The 22889-nt window shown below is 40.2% G+C and overlaps 1 protein-coding gene across 3 annotated transcripts in view; it reads left to right on the forward strand.

Annotated features, from left to right (window-relative positions):
- Positions 1-22889, forward strand: part of LOC140134834 (protein Hook homolog 3) — a 56408-nt gene that overhangs the window by 13284 nt on the left and 20235 nt on the right. For 2 of the 3 annotated variants that reach the window (XM_072155555.1, XM_072155564.1), the window contains exons 4-16: positions 1051-1101; positions 2094-2226; positions 5035-5102; positions 6232-6294; positions 8282-8365; positions 13210-13373; positions 14667-14807; positions 19210-19411; positions 19566-19676; positions 20313-20400; positions 20525-20594; positions 21979-22119; positions 22573-22660. In XM_072155555.1, the coding sequence (XP_072011656.1) occupies positions 1051-1101; positions 2094-2226; positions 5035-5102; positions 6232-6294; positions 8282-8365; positions 13210-13373; positions 14667-14807; positions 19210-19411; positions 19566-19676; positions 20313-20400; positions 20525-20594; positions 21979-22119; positions 22573-22660 (1404 nt within the window). Of the gene's footprint in view, positions 1-1050; positions 1102-2093; positions 2227-5034; positions 5103-6231; positions 6295-8281; positions 8366-10529; positions 10593-13209; positions 13374-14666; positions 14808-19209; positions 19412-19565; positions 19677-20312; positions 20401-20524; positions 20595-21978; positions 22120-22572; positions 22661-22889 lie in introns of all 3 variants that reach the window. The other variant, XM_072155544.1, reaches the window with a different exon arrangement.

Raw genomic sequence — 22889 nt, forward strand, 5'->3', positions numbered from 1 at the left:
TCTATCCGGCAACTTGCATGTAATTTGCTAGTACAGACCACAGCTGCCTTACCCTACTTCATCACCCACTGCAGTGTCAGATTATTAATTCAATTTAGCATGGTACTATATTTGGCAAATGTTTGGCTCCACCACTATGTAGAATTTTCCTGTGTATGTATATTGGTTTATTTAGACTATCTTGTATCTTATGTTCTCTTGTTTGACCTGCCGAGTGAGATTCAGCCAGCCTAGCAATAATCTTTTTTTCTTGGCTGCTTGTGTGCTTGAGGTTTAGCACAAGATTTACTTTGCACACTCTAACAGGTGTTGACCTTTATGTCCTTTAGGGTTTGAATTGGGAATCTTAACCTAGACAGAGGTTCCCTGATACAATGATTATGATTTACACTGAATCATTGAATAATAGGTGGTCAGACAAACCTTTTCTCTCCTCCCAAACTCGTTACAGTATTGTGTGTTCTCAATGATCTGAACCTGCCTGTTTCTATACGTTAACTTATTTATGTATGGCATACATATTGCTAGACAATTTTGAATGTATGAGGCTGCGTTTTCACTGCGCTAAAATTGTGTTGTCAGTGTGTTAACATCACATTTACGTAAATGCAAAATGTAAAAGCACGACGCAAACTTATTGTAAACACCATCTTACTGCGATTATAATGCGTTAACAAATGCAAGTGAATGCAGAATTAGCATGTTGCCATAAAATGTATAATTAAACTTTGTTTTCAATAATTTTCATTAAATCTTCTAACGTGCAATAAATTAACAATGTTTGACAAAAATTGGCAACAAAGGTAATGCATTTTACTTAAGCATGTGTCAAAATAAACCTTCAAGGACAAATTTGGGTCAGGCTTGCGGTCTGGTGAGGAGCGGAGCTCTGCAAACTTTTTGTCGTCTCAAGCATCACGCACATACGCTTCTGTAATAAAACTTTGTACAATAATGATTGTCTAGAGTAGTGGCTCTTTACTTTAGTGCTCAAATCAAAGTGAACGTCACATTATTTATATTGTTCAATTAATTTTCTTTCTTTTTTAGATTAGCAATCTCAAGAAGATTTTAAAAGGTATTTTGGACTACAATCATGAGGTAATTAATCTAAAAATTATGTTGATGCATGTAATGGTGGGTTGTCCTTGCTACAAGTATGTAGAGACTGGTAACCAGTTATAGTAATAGGTTGCTGAAAGACTACACTGGGCACTGTGTCCTGCGTGTTGATAGAAGCTCTTCTCTTACCCATCAAGACATGTTTACACGTGACGTTTCAATTGCAGTGGGACACATTTACTAAGAGTAGTACAAATTGCATTAAAGGCAGTGTATATACCTGTGCAAGCAGTTTGCACCTAAAAGAACATGCAAAGTCTGCCAGAAAATTGGCGCACGGCCCTTAGTAAATGTGCCCCGGTGTCTACTGAATCTGTGATTGAGTATGGAACCTTTCAGTTGTCTTGGCGTAGAAATAAACGCATGTGAAAGTCACCGGCAGCAGCGAGTCCGCTGGTGAGAGGACTGTAACGCCCCGCGTCTGCCCACTACCACGCCCTTTGCTCAGCTGGCCACGACACTCACCCCCCCTTAATTTTTTTTTTTACATAAGCAGACCCATGTGCCTTTACTACTTTGTTGATAATCTCTGAATTTTCATCAGGTGATTCTGCAGTCTTGGTACTTACTTTAGTGCTGTCTGCAAATCTCCCTGGATTTTTGTTTACATGTCTAGGCACTTATGAATAGGAGGGGCTGCAGCAGGAGATTATGAGTTGCCCTGCTCTCCCCCTCCCCATTTCTGTCAGTGAGAGGGAATGTGAGTGAGGCTCAGTAGGGGCTGGAGGAGTGAGAGAGAAGAAGCTGGGTATATACGCAGAGGGATGGTGAGAAAAGGGAAAGACTGAAGCCTTCAAAAGACACAGGTACATAGATGCAGAGACCTGTCTAATGGATTCATTGAAAAGTGACCAACCCCTTTAATTGGTATCTGTAACTAGTATCTGTTTTATTAAAGCTAAGTTATTTATATGCTTTTTTTTTTTAATTTATTATATTTTTCTAACATGTTATGTGTACAATGTTTTCAGATTTTGGGACACCAGATAAATGATTTTACACTTCCAGATGTTACTTTGGTTGGAGAACACTCTGATGCATCTGAACTAGGAAGAATGCTCCAACTTATTTTAGGCTGCGCTGTAAAATGCGAGCAGAAGCAAGGTAATACACATCTAGAATTATAAATATATTCAGTATAAAAATATACCAAAATCTAAAGCTGCCTATCATTGTCACTAATTTACTCTACGGTGGAGTAAACTGCTTTCCAGTGGGAAATAAAACACTTATTCACATTAAAGTAACTCTACCAGCAAAATCAATCATGATAAGCCATGGACACATTAGGTGACAGGTTTCTTTTAAGTAATAGGTAACCTGTCAGCAGAAATTAATCCTTTAATATGCTTCCTCGGGTACTTTTTAACACCTTCCAGATAATGTTTTTTATGATGGTGGCATCATCCTGAAATCAATTTTAAAATGATATTTTTGTTGATAAAATTTGTTGTATAAAGTCATCGAAACGAAGTGCTCAACTCTCCCTGACTCGGAATGCTCCCTGCTCTGTGTTTGTCGTTGTGTGTCTTGGCTATAGAAGTCCACTGTTACAGCAACATCCGTCACATTTGGGGAGATGTGCTAAGAAGGAAAGAGCTTGAACTCTGGGCCTCTGTGACTTCAAACTACTCATTTGCATATCACTTCAAGGTTCCCTTCAACTGTCTCTGAAGATTTCCTCATCTGTGTCCTAATTTCCACATACATTTTATCTTTTTTAAATATGCGTTTTCCTCAATGTATGAGATGGAACCACCACTTTAACTATCTCTGATATTTGTTTTTGTTTGGCACTGCCAAAGAGTATAAATGGAGTGGTAAGGCGCCGTTCTACTTATTAGTGGCAACCGGTTTACCTGTTCTTGTGCTGTCAGGGTTCAAACAGCCAGATTCTTAGCAATTGGCAATCCCCTATTTTGTATATTGGAACAATCCAGTTTTAAGGGATATTTCCACCTTAGAAATCTCGCCAAATTGCCATAAAAGTCTCATAGATGCAGGTCCCTTCTCTTGAGAATCTGGGTACTTAATTCATTTTCACTTAAGAGATATGAGTCTAAATGCAAAGGTAGCCACACATGGCAAGCTCTTTGTTCACTTTTTGGAACTTATGAGAATAGTTGAACCTCCTTGTTTTATGTGTGTTACCAGACTTTATGGGCATTTACAGGTGCTTGTTGATTGGCCATGATGGATTTTTCATGTCCGGGTCAGAAAGTGCAGTGCTGGTGCACTGGTTGCTGGCCAACGTCTGCTGATGAACCCGTCTTCTTTTTCTGATGCTGTCAAGCAGGGCCGGCTCCAGGTTTTAGTGGGCCCCTCCGTGGGCCGCCCTCCAGTGGCCACACTGCGCCCCCTTCCACCTGCGGACACACTGACTACCCCCCTTCCACCTGCGGACACACTGACTACCCCCCTTCCACCTGCGGACACACTGACTACCCCCCTTCCACCTGCGGACACACTGACTACCCCCCTTCCACCTGCGGACACACTGACTACCCCCCTTCCACCTGCGGACACACTGACTACCCCCCTTCCACCTGCGGACACACTGACTACCCCCCTTCCACCTGCGGACACACTGACTACCCCCCTTCCACCTGCGGACACACTGACCACCCCTCCTTCCCCTCCGGGCACAATGACCCCCCCAACCTCCCCCTGCGGACACACTGACCCCAGGGACACACTGATCCCCCCACCCCCCCGGGGACACACTGATTTCCCCCCCCCCCCCTGCGGACACACTGAACCCCCCCCCCCTCCCCTGCGGACACACTGAACCCATCCCCCCCCCCTCCCCCTGTGGACACACTGACCACCCCTGCTGACACACTAACCCAACCCCCCGCCCCCCGCAGACACACTGACTCCCCTCCGGAAAAGAAAAAAGAATTCACCTTTCCTGGTTCTCCCAGAGCGGGGCCTGCAGCTGCCTTCTGTCTTCGGCCTGGGCCTCCCGTACGCGCCGGCTCTGAATCCGGCACACGTGATCCGATGAAGTCATCATGTGCGCCGGCTTCAGAGCCGTCGCATAACCTGTGGAGCGCTGCATCGTGGGAACCGGGACAGGTGAGTTTTAGATTCTGCCTCTGTGCTGCGCTCCTGACCAGCGCAGCATAGAGGCAGAAAAGTGATCGATCCCGATGGTGATCAATTGTACCAGTGTCTTATAGCGACACTGGTACAATTGATCCGGGGGCCCGAGTGGGCCCCTCCAGTACCTCGGGGCCCCGGCACTTGCCCGGGTTGGCGGGGTGCTGGTGCCGGGCCTGCTGTCAAGCACTGGATGTTTTGTTTTTTGTGAAAACTAAATATTCCATAACATTACATATCACTGGTCTACTTGAACGTCTACAAGAACCCTACACAATATAGGGTGATGAGTGTATTGGAAGACTCCCTTTTAATCCCAACAAATACATTTCAGCCTGCTATTTGCAATGTTAATTTCTTCATTGGAATTTCTACACCTATTCCATTGAACAATCTCCGCCAATTTTTGCCCGGCCAACTGTCTCATGTTTTATTGGGGTCGGGGAGGGTTAGATTTTATTGAATAATCATTTATATCTTCAGCATATCTATTATAGATTATTTGGGTGATTATTAGTATCTATTATAAATTAATGGGTGTTTAACCCATTGATTTCCAAGGGGATCTGTTACAACTTCTGAAAAGATTTACTTATAAGGTGCTTGTGAAATCCAGGCAAAACATCATGTTCTTCTAACTGCAAAAAAATCTAAATCTACAAAAATACCATAAAAAATCTTTTTATAGCCCATAGCGGTCAGCCTATTGTATTTAGTGTTTCAGTGTGTCATTTAGTTTTAATTCAATTAAATTGTTTTGATAGTAGATGTCATTGTATTTCTGTATAACAATGTGCATTCTGTTTGCAGAGTACATACAAACCATTATGATGATGGAGGAGTCTGTACAGCATGTGGTTATGACTGCCATCCAGGAGGTGAGCTTTACATACTTTACATGTTCCGAAATCTCAGACAGTAATGTTATCGGTGTTCTAGTAACGAAGCTATTTCTTAATTAGAACACTTTACTTTGTTTTATTTTATTTGAGGTGCCACCATTAGTTTATTTGTCACACTGGTATTGCTATGCTTACTTATTGCTTTCTTACTTTGTAATGTTGTTCAATGCAAACTGACCTAGTGTCCATTTCACCGTTTTTCTCCCTTTAATCTTGGAAGGGGTTACTGCTTTACACTGGACAACACAAATTATGAATTAGTGATATTCCATTGTGATATGTCATAACTTTGTAAAATAATCTCTACTTGGTGTGACTATTTCCATGATTCCATGAATTTTTTTGCCTCACCCTTTTAGTAATAGTATTATTTATATTATAATTGTTTTTCATCCCATGGTTTATGCAGAATAGACTTTGAAGTGTCCTCACCAAGTAAATAACCTAAAGAGAACCTGTAAGTAGAAATTAGCCTAAATTAACCACTACCAGTCTGTTGTCAAGAAGCTTAACACCTTCCAGATCATGTTTATTTCATGGTCCACTGTGTTGCATCATCCAGAAAATTTTCTTTGACATGAGATGTAAAATGGTTGTATGAAGTCAAGGCGGCTGAGTGTTTAGCACTGAAGTCAAGCTCTCCCTGCCTCAAAATGTTGCCTCTCCTGTGATTTATATCATGCACCAGACTTCGGGAGAGCTGGTAAATTATGTTTCTGGATGCAGGACTAGAGCATGACTTTAGTTCTAAACTTTCCACCTTTGTGACTTTATACAACCAATTTAGATCTCATTTGAAGGTTGATTTTCTGGATACTGCCACAATGTTGGCCCATGAAAGCAACATGATCTGGAAGGTGTTTATCTTCTCGACAACTTACTGGAAGTGTTTTCTTCAGTTTCTGCTGACTGGTTCCCTTTAATTGTTGAAGCTTCCTCTTTATGGTTTTGTCTGAGGAAAAAAGCATACTCTGGCCACCATCCAGTTTTACACCATTGGGCCATTATGGTCTTCTACTGTATATTGGATTCAAATATGAATTGCATTTGTACTGTTAAGAAAGGAAATGTTCTTTACTCTTATTTTTATTCGGCCTCTTTGTAGCTGATGAGTAAGGAAACCCCAGTCTCCATTGGAACAGATGCCTTTGCTGAACTTGACAAACAGGTAAGTTGTATAAGGATACATGGTGCTACCCATAAAACTGTGTGAATTATTATGCTGAAGTTTGCAACTTTAGGGAACATTTATTAAAGGGGTTATCCGGGTTTAAAATTTTTTTTATGGCCGGGCTGGGGAGGGATAGTTAGACATAATAAACATGGACTTACCTCCTCCGGCGCCGCCGATGTCCCGCGCCGCGGTCACTTCGATCCGTGCCCCTGTAAACAAACAGGGGCACGGAAGCCGCGCACAGGGAGCTTCCGGTCCGCGTTGTGAACGTCTCCTCCCATCCGTCCCTATCTCTCAGCGTTGTAAGCGCTGGGAGATGGTGCGCATGGGAGCATCCGGCCGGCCGGAAGCTCCCTGTGCGCCCTTGTACTGAAACCGGCGCACGGAGAAGACGGGCCTTGGCGCGGGACATCGGCAGCACCGTCGGAGGTAAGTACATGTTTATTATGTTTAAATAGCCCTCCCCAGCCCGGCCATAAAAAAAAAATTTAAACCCGGATAACCCCTTTAAGCCTTGTTCGTCAGTTTTCTGGCACACGAGGCATGAAAAAACTTGCAATTCCAGTTTTTTATACCTATATGCCATTTCTTTGAAAGTGGGCACAACTGACCAGGCATGGACGTCCCATCCATCCTGTATTCAGTATGCTGGGGGGAGAGTTAATAATTTGTACTCATTGTAGTTGAATGAGAAAATTAACTTCATTCTCAATGTGTGGGTACAACTTGAAACAAGGAAATAGCTGAATTGAAGCTCCTAGCAGTTTTTTTTTTTTTTTGCCTTACCAAGTCATTTAGCATGTTTTGCAAGTAAACTATTTGGATAGCTACTTCTAAAGAATGTATATGTTTTTTTTTTTGTTTTTTTTTTAATGAGAAAATTCACAGGTTCCTGCATAGCCTATTTTCCCAAGAGCAAATTTGATCCTACAAACTTGCTCCGTACATTTGCGGTATTTACTGGACTGCTCTTAGATTCACTTAATGTACTTTCTGAGTCTAGGATCTTTCTGACAAATCCTGCAGGTGCACAGAGCTAGTTTGTCAGCTTCGGACCAAACTCCCTTAAAGCGGATCTACCACACGGATACAGTGCTTCTAAACCCTAACATGCTGGCATGAGCCTCCTGAAACAGGATCTGTACTTCATCTTGCTTCTAATAGCTTAATTTTTGAGAAAACCATCTTTTAAAATTATGAAAAAAAGCCTCAGGGGGTCCTGACTACGTCATAGGAGCCCTTCTGGCTCCGTTGTCTGCTAATTACTTATTTCTGCCTGTCTGCTCCCTTCTTATCCAGAAATACGAATGGAGGTGTGATTAATTAGCACATGACAGAAGGGGCTTTTGTGACATAGCCAGGAGCCCCTAAGGCTTATTTGCATAGCTGGTCTTCTCAAAAACTAAGATATCAGGAGCAAAAATAAGAACTGACCTGTTTTAGGAGGTACATACCAGCATTTAAGTGTGTTTGGTTTTAAAGCACTGCCTCCATGTATTGGATTTCCTTTAAGTGGTACCTGATACTTTTGTGACAGGGTTTAATGGGCACTTGTATTTAGATTATGAACGTAGAGCATTAAAATCTGATTATTCTTGTCATGTGCAGCTGTGATTTTGATTGACATTGAACTGGTAGGATATGGCTGCAGCCCTGGTAACTGCAGCAGCCATATCAAGTATTTTTATAGTATTAATTTAATTCCGCAAATTTGTGATCTTCACTTGGGACTGAGTTCCAGTTGATTCTGCCTGTTACAAAATGGTGGTGAACAGAGAAGCTACTGCAAGATTCTCATCCAACATTGTGTATAAAGTGGGGTCCCATTTGGGCCTCCTAAGATTAATCATGGCTTATTCTAGCATCATGCAGTAACAAAGTCTAGACTAAAAATCCTTTCAATGTAGTTACTAAATTGTAGTAGTTAAATTGAAGTAAAAACCAATCGAATATTTTTGTTTTTAAACTTCTCTTTAAATAGTTTAAGAAAACCACAGAAGAACTGAATGATGCATTGGCAGCAAAAGAAGAAATTGCCCAGAGATGTCACGAACTAGACATGCAGGTCAGTATCTGGATACAAAGTTAGGCTACGTTCACACTGACGTATGGGGGACGTATATACGGCCGATATACGTCCCCCATAGACGGCAATGGGCGCACGGCGCCCTACGGGAGCGGTACGGTGCAGCACACGCGTGGCACCGTACCGCTCCATACCCCGGAAAAAGATAGGACATGTCCTATCTTTGTCCGTAGTACGGCGCTGTGCGCCATAACTTCCTATGAAGAGGGGCGGGGGTGAGCTGCACTCACCACCTCCTCCTCTCCCCCTGCACTGCCGTTGCCCGTTATGGTACGGGCAGGCAACGTCAGTGTGAATGTAGCCTTAATGTATTTTTTACACTTTCCTGCTAATAGATTTTATGGATGCCTTAAAGGTCAGCTGATCAAATTTATATGATATCCTAAAAGTGATTGTCCATGTACGTGTCTTATTTTTCTTAATCTTGTGACACTTTACTATGCAATTCTTAAAATCTTCATGCATTAATTGCAATATACAGAGAAACATTTATAAAAAGTTAGAGGTGCAGTGTAAAGCAAAGTGGACAGTAGCAGTAGGCGGAGCCTTGGGCAAGATGGATTTCAGCCACTTTAGATACATAATTGGACAAATTATGTAGATATAGTTCCAGGTCTGAAATAAATTCGCACTGTGTACAATGTTTCCATTCCATGTGGCCATTGGAGCCTAAGGGCAGGTCATTATTGGTTGCCAAACAAGACATTTGTCAACTGTGCACCAGTGACATTGTGAATCAAGTCTTGCACATGACTGAGCAATTGTTCCTTTGCAAATATACTTAGTTTAGATAATAATATAATAACTGAACCTGTTGAAGATGTGTATTATTATTTCACAAATGAATAGTGTGGGAGATATTATTAACATTGTAATATTACTCAATAATTTAAGCAACTTCTCTCTGCCTTTTTTTGGTTATTCTCCTGTAGTGAGCAGTATATGTGAAAACCTCCTGACGTCTGGCCATTTCAGACATATAAGGAGGCTAATGAACTCTTTCCATGCCTAATAGAACATTTTACCCAATTTTTCATCTCACTGAGGTGATTACACTATTAATCCTGCATCATGTTAAAAGACCTCTTGTAGGTCCTGCTTGGTGTCAAGGGAGCTGCCTTACAAGGTAGCTAAAAGAAGCTTGGTTTTCCTTATCCCATCCTGGAAAATGTTGCATATTTTCCCAGAATCCCCTTAGTAGAGCATCCATGGCTATAAGACTCCACACACCAAGGAGAACTCTTACTTCTAGATTATCCATGGACTGTCATTAGACACTTTATCAGGGTTATCGATCATCTGTCAGTGGAGTAAGGCTTCCTGCACACAATGTAGAATTTAGGATGTGTAATAGCCGTTTTTTTTTTTTAACAATGGCCATGTATCTGACTGCACAAGACACAAAAGATAGGCAATCATTTTCAATTGTCATTGGTGTCTGAGCTCTGATCTCCCATAGATGACTAACCAGCCATTTAAACAAACTGTTTAAATAAAGAGGAGTAGTAATGGAAAGAGAAGAATAATACAAGCACAGATTTCTTTAAAGTATGTTACTATGTTTTCTATTATAATCTGCACAATTCATTTATGCAAGTTTGTCAAAAGTTTAATTACGCTTAAACACAGCATAAAGGGATTTCCAACTATGATTGAAGAGGACCTGTCATCAACCTGACCAGTCTGTCTTAGTAAATACTTTCTTTGTGCTCTCCAAACAATTCTAGAGAATCTTTTACTATGGATTTACATTACACTATTGCTATTATTCTCCCAGGAAATCTATGAATTAATTGTCAACTGGGTTTCTATGGAAAAAAGTTCTGTGCATACATAGTATATTATTATCAACATTTATTTAAATATTTATTAGAATAAAGAACAAAACGATTATCACAATGTGGATTTATTAACATAATAAAAATGAATGTTGCAGTGATGTCTAGCGGCGTGTTCGTGTTCATGGAAAGACCTTTTGAGCCGTAAAATGACTCTGCCCTGACTGTCATTACACTAATGTCTGAGATGATATTAGTAAGTCAGAGCAATATTTCCAGGACCTGTATTGTTGAATACACACAGAATGTCAGATCCAGAGAAATCTGTTAACCACTCTTTAATTTTGCTTTCTGTGCTAATTAAGGTGTTTTCTATCCAAGAGGAACGAGATAAACTGAGATATGAATGTAATGAGCTAGAAGAAAGGGTAAAGTTGTGAATGCCCACCTCCCAGCATCCAACACTTACTAACACAATTATGCTTTGGTCTGCATATGCACTGTGTTTTTGGCTCAGAAATACTAACATTAGTAGTCTACACCTCCCCTTATAAACGTATTAAACAAGATTTGCATTCCCAAAATATATAACCTGCGTAGAATTCAGTAGAGTTGTTCAATGTTGTGGCATGGATTGTGTTTTTGCACAGAATAATAGACATGATGAAATATGGTTTCATGGTCTAGGGCATTTCTTTTTTTATATTTTCATTGGGTAATCACCTTTACAGGGGTTATTGCTCTCCTCTACCGACTGTACCTGCCTATTCATAAAATAAGTGCAGAAGAAGTAATTTGCAGTTTCTTTTATTCCAATTTCTCTATTTTTCTTTATTGTACTAATGAGTCTTCTTGTAGCTACTGTCCAATGTAAAATGACAGGAGCAGTTCACAGCACAATCTGTAATACTTTTAATGGTGACTTGGAGTGTATTGTAATTGCTGGGAAATTATAAGTTTGTGTTCCTGAATTTTACATGGGCCACAACTGCAGGAGATAAAGGAGACTCGCATATCAGGATCTGCTACCATGAATGATTTTAGTGTCAAACAGAGTAATGGTGGTGTTGTGCCCCTTCTACACTCTGCATTGTGTGAAAACTCATGTTTTTGCCTGCAATGTTCATCAGTTTATCTGCTTTATTAGCATTTTTAATGTGTTTTCATTGTGTTTTTCATGCACAATATGCATAATACTTGTGTGAAATATCTGTGAAAAACACATTGCACTTCCATGTGTAGAGTGAAGTGCAATTTTGATGAATCTCAAAAAAATTGGTATGGGGTGTTTAATGCACATGACTTGCTGAGAGTTTCACACGTGTTAAAAAAAATCCCGCAACCCGCATCCACAAAAACACAATTAAAAACAAACCTGCACATAGTGCAATATGAGTTTTGCACATCAAAAACTAGCGCAAAACATGTGTGGAAAAAAAAAGATTGACACTGACCTGGGGTTTTGACCGTCATACACACAAACTTAATTGCATGGCCATTTTCTAAACCATGGGTTCCTTGATGTTACCTTCATCTTTAAAAACCTCAAAGATCTTAAAGGGCCTTTCAGCACCTCAATCAACTCCAATCCATGTGCATCCTTTAATAGGCGCTAGCCCATTTATTTCCTCTAGTTCTTAGACTTTCTGTACACTTAGCAGAATGGTTACAGAATTTACCCCAACATTGATTTCTGAGGCCATCCCTCAAGCATCGGAAATCAGACCAAAGTAGCCGGTTTCTGGTGCACCTTTATACCATAATTTGGCTGTGACAAGCTAGACGGAGCTCTGAATTCCTCACTAGGTTCTCAGCAGTTACAAACAATCAGTGATATTAGTTTTGTTTCCCCGTAGCAAGGTTCTCTACATTCCCAGCATTTCATGTCTCTGTTGACAGCTGTTAGTTACTATAATACCATAACCAAAGAATAATGACTAAATACTTGATTCAATAAAGACTTTTTAGATTCATTTTATGCAAGTGTAAAAAAAAACACACTTAAAAATAGGAGAACATACACACAGGACTGAAGGTATACCTTAAGGTCAACATTAATAATGAACATGTAGCAAAGTGGTCAGCAAAAGAGCTACTCAAAGGGGCTGTCATGGTTTAAAAAATATATATATCCTGCCTGGGGATAAAAAATCTTAGAAAATACACCTTGTGCATGGAACATTTCACACACATAATCAATAAATGTATGGACAAAGTCAACAATGACAATATATGAGAAATGACATGACATGGGCAAAAATACATAATCTAAATGCAGACCGTAGGAGCCTATTCACAAAATGTGCACAAAAGAGCTGATACGCAAAAAACATTTCAGGTATAGGCTCAGATGCTCTGTATTTAGATTGTCTTTTTAGCCAATGTCTTGCTATTTCTCTTAAAGAGAACCTGTCACTACATTTGCACATATATTCACAATTACAGCTGTTGACAGGTTCCTATAGAGTCCTGTTGTCTAAATGCCTCCCTTTTAACTAAAAATTGTTTCCTTCACATCCCCATAAAATCAATTTGTGTCATCTATGTTCAGTTCTCTTTACATTTGCAAAATGTAACCCATGTATGTGTGTATCTGATCACATGTAATCACAGCATGCCTCCATGGACTTCTACTCCTCCCTCCCCCCCCCCCCATCCTCTGTGGAGGCATGCTGTGATTTCATGTGATCAGATACATACATGGGGTATATTTTGCAAATAAAAAGGGTTAATGACCTCATATGACACGATATGTTGCTTTGAAACTGCCAGCGTGCATGTAAAACTTCTTATTGGTGAACTTTTGTTTTCCTGAAATCTCTTATGAAAAAGACTAATGTCAGCACTGTATATAAGCCATTGGAAATTAATGTTTAGGTTTTTGTAATGAATATGGTTGAACTTAAACGCTGCAATTGTCCTAATGCCATATGGATTGTAATATCATTGTAAGGCTGACATGATTGCTTTTTATGGATGGCATGGGTTGCACAAAAATTGATTTACTGTATGAACTGTTATTTATATTGGTGTATTGTTTTTAAGGTTGCGGCGCTCCAAGAAGAGAAAAGCAGTTTACTTGCCGAAAATCAGGTTCTCATGGAACGATTAAACCAGTCAGATTCTTTAGAAGATCCTAACAGCCCAGCTGGAAGAAGGCATCTACAGCTCCAAACACAGCTAGAGCAACTACAAGAAGAAACTTTTAGGTATATTATGTATTCTTTTGTGTACAGCTCACTACAACCATCAGAGGTAATAAACCTCTACATTCCACTAAATGCAAACCATTAGTTATAAGGCTCCATGCACATGAACATATGCCTGCTGGGCGCCATGGAGAGGAGGAGAGGGTTGACCCCTTCCCCTTTCCATAGCAATGCATGGCATATGGGCCGTAACACAGGGAAAGTTAGGACATGTGCTATCTTTTTCCCATGTACGGAGCCACACGTGTGCAGCACCGTATCACACCATGAGGCCATTGCCGTCTATGGGGGACATATGTACAGCTGCAAGCTTGTGGAAGTATATACGTCCCTCATACAGTCGTGTGCATGCAGCCTTGCACACAGATTTTGCAGTTTGGTTCTAATTTTCAAATGTTGATTTCTGTGTCGTTATTTACGAAATTTTAGATCCATTTTGGGTTCTCATCGTCCTGAAGATTTGTAATGTGAACCTACCTTCAAGGTTCGGCATGTTATTGACTTGAAACGACTGCAGATATTCATGTTTAGATATTTAGTTGTCCAAGATTATTCAGAAAGTTCTGAGTTGATGGTATCACATTCAGGATTTGTGGCGCCTGTAGCACTTTTTTGGCATTAGCATGAAGTTGGGAATTGGGTGCAGAGGTCACGTATATTCTCAACTCAACTTCATTGTTGCAGGGCTGCAGGGGACCACAGTTTGGGCACAGAATTAGCAGTATACTTTAAACTTGAATAACCATCTAAATAAACACCATGGTAAGGCTACATTCACACTACCATTGCCCGCCGTACCGTAGCACGGCGGGCACACAGCAGTGCTGGCGAGAGGAGGAGGGGGAGAGAGCCGTTACCCCACACTCTCCAAAGCCTAACATATAGCCTGGCGCCGTATTCCGTTGAAAGATTGGACATGTACTATGTGCAGCACCGTACCGCACGTGTGCGGCACCGTACTGCTCCCGTACATCGCCGTGCCATTGGGATGTATGGGGGCCGTATGTATGTTGGCCGTCTCAGGCCAATAATTTACATTCAAAGATCCTTTACAAGAGTGGTCTAGAATACTACTGAAGTGTAGGCTGTCCTTGCTATCTGTGAAAGCAGTATTTCTGCCAGCACTTAACCCCAGTGGGGACAGATATAGTGCAATCCAGCACATCAGTCACTTTATTTGTAAATTTAAACAGTGGCTTGTATTTGCCTCTTTTTTTTTTTTCATCTGCTCTGCTAAATATCATCTGTTCTTCTTTTATTGTTTTTCTAAGAAATGTCTTTCATCTTTTCTAGACTGGAAGCATCCAAAGATGATTACAGGATACGCTGTGAAGAGCTAGAGAAGGAGATCACAGAACTGAGGCAGCAGAATGAAGATTTAACAACATTAGCTGATGAAGCACAGTCATTGAAGGATGAAATGGATGTGCTAAGGTATGTCCATAGATCTATAGATTTTTATAAATCTTCAAATCTGCTACTATGTCGACTGTTGTCATTTTAGAACTATATTTTAGAACTACTTTAAAGTACCGGTAGGTAAACATACCCATTTTAACAACCAATGTGCTTTTATATTAGGGTGGTTTCATATAAACTGTATAGGCAAAACAAAATAAACAACTGTAGCATTTTTTTCTGCCATATTTTGGTGCTTTTTTATTTTACTTTTTAATGTTTTGTTTTTTATTTCAATGCATGGAAGTCAGTGGTTAACTGCAATAACAGAATATGAAATGCCTTACTGTAACAGTGAAGTTTTGTAACATTTTGCATATATATTTTTTTTTTTATTGTCCATGGGACAAAAGTAGGGAGAGAGATGTGTCCTAAAATGCATAAAAAGATTTTTATATGATAGATCTCCAGAATACATTTACAACACTGCATATTTTTTTTACATACTGCACTTTTTTTCATTGCAGTCTCTTTTCTGCTTAGGGGTATTTTGGGAATATGAACATCTGATACAAAAACCCATAATATTAAAAATAATAATAATGAACACAACAAAATGCTGTGTTATTAATCACAACATGGAGATTAAATAGTTTGCTTTTATGATTCACAAAATTTTATGAGCTTTGTAAAGTAGGTAGAGCTATCTCCAAGATGGCCACCATCTACAACTACAACTAGTCCAATGATCTCTCAGCTCTCAGTAACGGCTTCTCCCTCTTATGCTTTTCGCCCAGTGATGAACTAAGACTGTCCTGCTATCAATAGTAATGATAACTGCAATCACTGATGATGTGATGTAACTACCATCACTGCATATTGCATCACTAAGATGACATCTCCCCTCAACACTGGCCATTGTGGATGCATTGCAACCAACCGAATAAAGCCAAGCATGGTGATGATCACATGATCTACCCCGGCAGGTGCAGGACATGTGATGTGGACATGTGACCAGTAGCCATCTTCTATCCTGTGCCTCTTACACAGGGACATAGTCACGGTACTAATTAAAGGGGCCAATATCATTTTAATTCTCCGTTATAGTGTGTCCACAACATTTTTCTGCTAAGGGGAGAAACATTTTTAAATAAATTACGTATTAGCTTATATTTTAATGACCCATTTGAATATGAAATATGCTTTATTCCTGGAATACCCCTTTAACTTTTTCACCTTGATTTTTAATTTTTTTTTTTTTTTACACTGCTTTCTATTCATTTCTGGTTTGCTACCAAACTGTATGTTTACTCTATTTTCCTTGGCTGATCACAGCAGTGTTAACAAAATTTACTGAATCGGCCCAAACTGGTTTTGGTTAAGACATGGTTATTTGAACTTTAAAGGGAACCTACCACCACGAATCTACCTATAAAGGTAGATCGGGTGGTAGGTGGATGTATGGGACGTGAGGATAGCCCTTTTTAGAGCTAATCCTCACGTCCCCGCTAGCCTAGCATAAACTTTATTGCCCTAATACAGTGATGGCGAACCTTTTTAGCAGCCGAGTGCCCAAAAAGAAATCCAAAACCCGGCTTATTTATCGTGAGGTGCCAACCAAAAATTAAAGCCGTAACTTATTGCTCCCTGTTCAACAACTTTCAATCATATTGGCCTTCTGAGGACAGCAACACAGTAGAAATATAGAAAATTTGCATCATTTTAGCTTCTTTCCAGTGTCCCTCTGTACACAGAGAATCGTGGGGCCTGCAAGAGGTCCTCCAAAAATAATTAAACCCTGTCTAATTCTCCCTCTTCCTACAGTTCCAAGTAGCGAAGTACGTATGAAAATATGACCAAAAGCAGCATCTGTTAAGTTGCTTGGAGCTTCAATAAGATTCTTTGAGTCTTGTCTGGTGAGCTGGGGTAATGACCCGGGTGCCCACAGAAAGAGCTCTGAGTGCCGCCTCTGGCACCCGTGCCATAGGTTCGCCACCACTGCCCTAATATGTTAATTTAATTAAGCGGCTACCGGGGCGTGGAGTAGCCGGACACGAGGCTACACGGCGCGGCTACTCCACGCCCCAGTAGCTGCTTTCCCCCGCCTACCCTGTGATCTTCGGCGCGCAGCTCCTGGCAGCTGCGCGCCCTCGTCCGAGAAGCCGGAGTTCTGCGTTCCCGAGATCGCGCATCTTGGCCGGAGTTACTGCGCATGCGCAGAACTCCGGCTTCTCGGACGAGGGCGCGCAGCTGCCAGGAGCTGCGCGCCGAAGATCACAGGGTAGGCGGGGGAAAGCAGCTACTGGGGCGTGGAGTAGCCGCGCCGTGTAGCCTCGTGTCCGGCTACTCCACGCCCCGGTAGCCGCTTAATTAAATTAACATATTAGGGCAATAAAGTTTATGCTAGGCTAGCGGGGACGTGAGGATTAGCTCTAAAAAGGGCTATCCTCACGTCCCATACATCCACCTACCACCCGATCTACCTTTATAGGTAGATTCGTGGTGGTAGGTGCCCTTTAACACATATATATAGTTACATCTCTTATTTTGTCTTGTATTTGGATGTTTACATCCTCTCTACAGGTTGTTGTTGGATTTAGGAAATTTAATATTTCCTGTATTCGTAGACTAATTTGTGTTGTCTTGTATACTAATGTATCATGTTGCAGCTTTTAGCAGGCTGATAACAATCCATTTTCATCCAGTACCGGCATCCAGTGAATTGTAGTTTTATACCCATCTCCATAAGCTTGAAAAATTAAAGGGGTATTCTGGGAATATGAACGTCTGATACAAAAACCTTTAATGCTATAAATAAATGATTGTAACAAAACCCCATGTCATTAGTCAAAATGGAGCTTAAGTAGTTTGATTTTATGATTCACAAAATGTTATGGCCTCTCTAAAGTATGTAGAGTTATCACCAAGATGGCCGCTACTGGAAACTACAAGTCCCAAGATCCTTTAGTTCTCAGTAACTCCTCCTCCCTCTTATGCTCTGCTCCCAGTGATGATCTAACAGATTGTTCTGCTCTGTTACCATAGTAATGATGTGTAACTGCCATCACTGCACATTGCCTCAGTGAGATGGTGTCTCACCACAACACTGGCTGTACTGGATGCACTGCAACCAACCCAACACAGCCAAACTAGTGGTGATCACATGACCTGCCCAGGCAGGTGCAGGCCATGTGATGGCCATCTTCTGTCCTGTGTCTTCTCTGTGCGGAGGAAATCAACAGACTGATTAAAGAGCAAGTAACATTTTAATTCTTCATTATAGTGTATGTCAACAGCATTTTTCTGCTACGGGGAGAAAAATTTTAAACAAAACAATGAATTACATATTAGCTTATATTTTAAGGACCCATTTGTATATGAATTATGCTGATTCCTGGAATGCCCCTTTAAATACATTTCATGTTTGGCGTGCCAGTTTATATATATGATCATATTTTGATACATATGCATGTATGTTGCATTTCTAAGTCTCTGAAGTCTCTCTTATAATTGAAAATATATAGAGTATATTTATTCATAATTAAAGGAAATCTACCATTTCATGCATTATGAACCAAACATACATTGATAATGGTGTAGCTACACTGATGCAGGCACATATCTTGTTTAATCTCTGAGCTGAGTGGTTTTGCTGAAAAAACTATTATAAAATTTTGAAAATGAAGCTCTGTCGCTTCTGTGCTTGGGCTCGCCGCTTCTCCTCTCACATCAAGTATGCACTGCTCCAGAGAATAATTTAATCACCTTGTTGTGCCATGAGTGATCCAACTCAGGTTGATTAGTCCTATCTGGACAGTTCAGGAAGCTCAGTGTAATGTGGCAGGCTGAATGCAATCCAGCTTTCCCAAGGTCCTGAATGTTATAATTGTTTTTTTCAGCAAAACCAATAAGCTCAGGGATTAACCAAGATATGATTCTGCATCAGTGTAGCTACAGCATTCTCAAGGTATGTTTGCTTCACAATGCATGAAATGTCCTTTAATGTTTTAACTTGCGGACCCAGCCCTCTCTAGGACGAGAGTCTGTTGCATTATAGGAGTCAATGGCAGATGTTAAATTTTTAAACGCCACATTTGAACCCGATGGGCATCACCATCTTTGTCCTGCTTTGTTGAGATTGTCAGGAATACATTTACTTTTGTATTTGTTACAAAAGATTGGGCAAAAATGTAATGTGTAAAATGCTGAAGGAAATACTTTCATAGGCATTTATGCAATTATCTCCGTGCACTGATGGAAACCATTGGATGCATGGGCTTCATAAAGACCCCTTGGTCTGCCATGTTTGTTCTTAAGTGTAGGTTTAATCAGGAAGGTAGAATCCACCTCTAGCAACTAGTGATCTTTAAAGTCTTGAAACTTTGGTCGATGTAAAATAGTATTATGCGGTAATTCATGTTGTGTGATGTTCTTTTAGGCATTCGTCAGATAAAGTTGCAAAGTTAGAGAGTCAAGTAGAGTCTTACAAAAAAAAGTTAGAAGATCTGGGGGACCTACGAAGGCAGGTGAAATTGCTAGAGGAAAAAAACACTATGTACATGCAAAATACAGTCAGCTTGGAAGAGGAGCTCAGGAAAGCAAATGCTGCTCGGAGTCAGCTGGAGACCTACAAGAGACAGGTAAACCTTCATATTTTATTTATATATTTTCTTTTTATATTTGCTTTATATTGATAAAGACAATTTAGTCTATTTGGAAATCTACACCAGAGTTTTAACAGATAATTTTTGTAATGACTCTTCTAATAAAATATTGCCATATGTTTTAACACAGGCTGTGGAGCTTCAAAATAGACTGTCTGAAGAATCTAAAAAAGCTGACAAACTGGATTTTGAATACAAGAGATTAAAAGAAAAAATTGACAGTTTACAAAAAGAGAAGGATGTAAGTATTATTTAGGGATGTGAGAGATCTGCATCTCTGCCCCATATAATTCTCATCAGAGGATTGCACAACAATCGTTGTCGTAGAGCACTGAGCACAAATGTTTTAACATTTGAGCTTAAAAAGCCTTATTGAAGGTTGAAAAGTTCTTGTTTGTGTAAATATGGAATTCTCTTGTTTTTTTCTAAAAAATTAAATCAGGTAGTTATTTTACATGTAAAAAATTCCAGCATTTGTTATGGACTAAAGAAACGTTAAGCAAGGAATCCCCTAAAGAACAGATTTCCGTTCCCAATGGGGTGTAATTATTTGCTACATTAATTGGTAGTTAAAATTACCGTATATACTCTACTATAAGCCAACCCAAGTATAAGCCGAGGCCCCTAATTTTACCACAAAAACCTTGTAAAACCTATATTTTTTTTACTCAAGTATAAGCCGAGTTTGGGTTCTCAGCACATTTTTTGTGCTGAAAAACTAGGCTTATACTCAGGTATATATGGTAATTCATTTTTCTACATACAACATGTTCACGTTTAACACTCGCAGTTCCAGTTCACCTATGACACGTATATTCAAACATTGTGCATTCACCCCTTTGACCTGACATCCTATTTTTGTTTTCTTAAAACACAGAGACTAAGATCAGAAAGAGATTCTCTGAAGGAGACCATTGAAGAACTTAGATGTGTACAGGCTCAAGAGGGACAGCTTACTACAACAGGTAAATCAGTAAGCCATATCTGTGTTGGTCATTCTATATTTTTGATAATCTTTTGTTTCACAGACTCTCTTTTTTTTTTTTTTTTTAATCCATCTATCCTTTTGTTTTTTGTTTTTTTTGACAGGGTTAATGCCATTAGGTAACCAAGAAGCAGTAGACAGTTTAGCAGCAGAAATTATTACACCAGAAATAAAGTAAGTGATCCTTAAAGTTAACCTGCCATAAAAATTAACCCACCCAAAATAAATACTTCATTAAAAACTAAATGGTTTCTTTCCAATGTTACAAAAATCAGTTTGTAAACTTATATGCAAATCACCTGATGGGAGTCCAATAATGGTAATAGGGTCCGGGATATATGCAGTGTTCACTGCTATGCCTCTTTAGTCCTGATTGACAGGTCTCGCTGCTAGGACATGCTGCTGTGTGTAACATTGAGGGAGAGCACTGTTACATCATTGGGCACTTCATGTCATGTGACCAGGGTGATGTTATCTAAAATCCTGTTGCATTTGGAACGTCCACCGCATGTATGTATATGATCACATGAAATCACAGCATGCCTTCATTTTTACTCCTCCCCATCCTCCATAGAGGCTTACTGTGATTTCATGTGATCAGATACATACATGGGATTGACGTAACTGCAAACGTAACTGGTTACATGACATGCTAAGAAGAGGCATGGGACATGGGGAGGAGTATATGGGAGGGGTTGGCTGAGTAAAACAAGACCCCTCTGATGCCAGGTAATATAAAATCATCTTGATTTATGGTGACATAAGGAAAACTTGTTTCAGCTGAAAGGAGGGTGTCAGTTTGGTAATAAGGCTCTGTGGGAAGACCTGTCACTACTTGTATATGTGAAAATGTGGTGACATGTTCTCTTTAATCCTGGACATTGTAAGTTTTTAGAATATTTAAAGAGGACCTGTCACCTGTAAAAACGGCTCTGGGAGCTGCATACTAAAGTAAGCAGCTCCTAGTACTAAAACGGATGCCGCAGTGTTACACTGCTAGCGTTATCAGAAACCACCGATAACGCTAGCAAAGACTGCTGCGCTGTACAATAGAAAACTCCGGACCGCGCTGTAAGCGGTTATGCGTATTCATTGGGATTGGGGTGGTGACTACCGCATGAAGCTAGGCAGCCACCACCGGCCTATGGAGTAGGAGGGGCGGTCTGGGGTTAAGCAGCGCCTCAGACCGCCCCCCTCATGAGCAGTGTACAGCGCAGTCTACGGCTTCTATGGATTATAGACATAATCATTTAGAACTACAAAAAAAAATTACAGTACCAATTTCACCTCTGGTGGCGCTGCTTGGATATAAAGCACTTACTGTCAGAGTACTGGGGTGGTCAAGAGACCTTTCTCTATAGTAGAATTTGATTTAAGATTTACCAATAGCAATAAATTACAATTTTACTATTTTAATGATTTTGTGTGCACACATATGAATGTCCTTGTGGTATTGTCTGGAAAGCTGCGTACGTGGTACAGCAGTGAATATAATTTAATTGCACAGACACATGGAAATTAAGAGGCTGCAACTAATCATAATGTGTTTTTTCTCAAGGGAGAAACTGATTCGCCTTCAGCATGAAAATAAGATGTTAAAAATTAATCAAGAAGGATCAGACAATGAAAAAATTACTCTGTTACAGAGCTTGCTTGATGATGCAAACACGCGGAAAAATGAGCTGGAGACGGAGAACAGGTGTGAAAAACCATATGCCGCTTTGGTGATTCTTTGAGAAAAAGGCTTTCTTGCCAGCATGTTTTCTTCCTTCCCTCATAGTTGATGTACTGTCTGCATTGCATGAGGAAACCAGTACAATTGTTATTTGCATGTAAACATTTCAGTGCATAGAGAGCAATATCTATATATAGATGAAGATAACAAGACTTAACAATATGAAGCAGTCTAGTCGGTAACACTATAGTCATTGTTGTAATGTGCATGACCTGGGGGATTTTGGAAACATTGAAAATTACCAGCTTTAAATTCTGCCTTATTGGTGCCTATTGTCTGGATTTTCTAGTTTGCTGAGTTTTAGACCTGCTGTCATTTGTACTCCCACCATGATTTTAACAAAAGTCTGATTGTATGTCTGTGTTTCATTGATGAAAATATGATATACCCTCTAAACCATTTTATCTTTTTCCCTAGGCTTGTAAATCAGAGGCTGATAGAAGTGCAGTCACAGGTGGAAGAATTGCAGAAGTCCTTACACGAACAAGGAGCAAAAGCAGAAGATGTAAGTACTCGAAGGCTTAGGCCCCACACGCACGACCGTATATACGGCCCCATCTATTCCAATGGGCAATACAGCCATCCATGTACATGACTGTATTGTCCACCGTATCGTAAGCAAGCCGTATAAAAATATAGACCATGTCCTATTTTCCACCGTATTTCAGTTCCGAACGCCCCATAGAAGTCAATGGGAACATATAAAATACGGGCTAAATATGTGCTGCATACAG

This window comes from Engystomops pustulosus, chromosome 1, assembly GCF_040894005.1.
Source record: "Engystomops pustulosus chromosome 1, aEngPut4.maternal, whole genome shotgun sequence".
In the NCBI taxonomy this organism is placed as follows: Eukaryota; Metazoa; Chordata; class Amphibia; order Anura; family Leptodactylidae; genus Engystomops; species Engystomops pustulosus.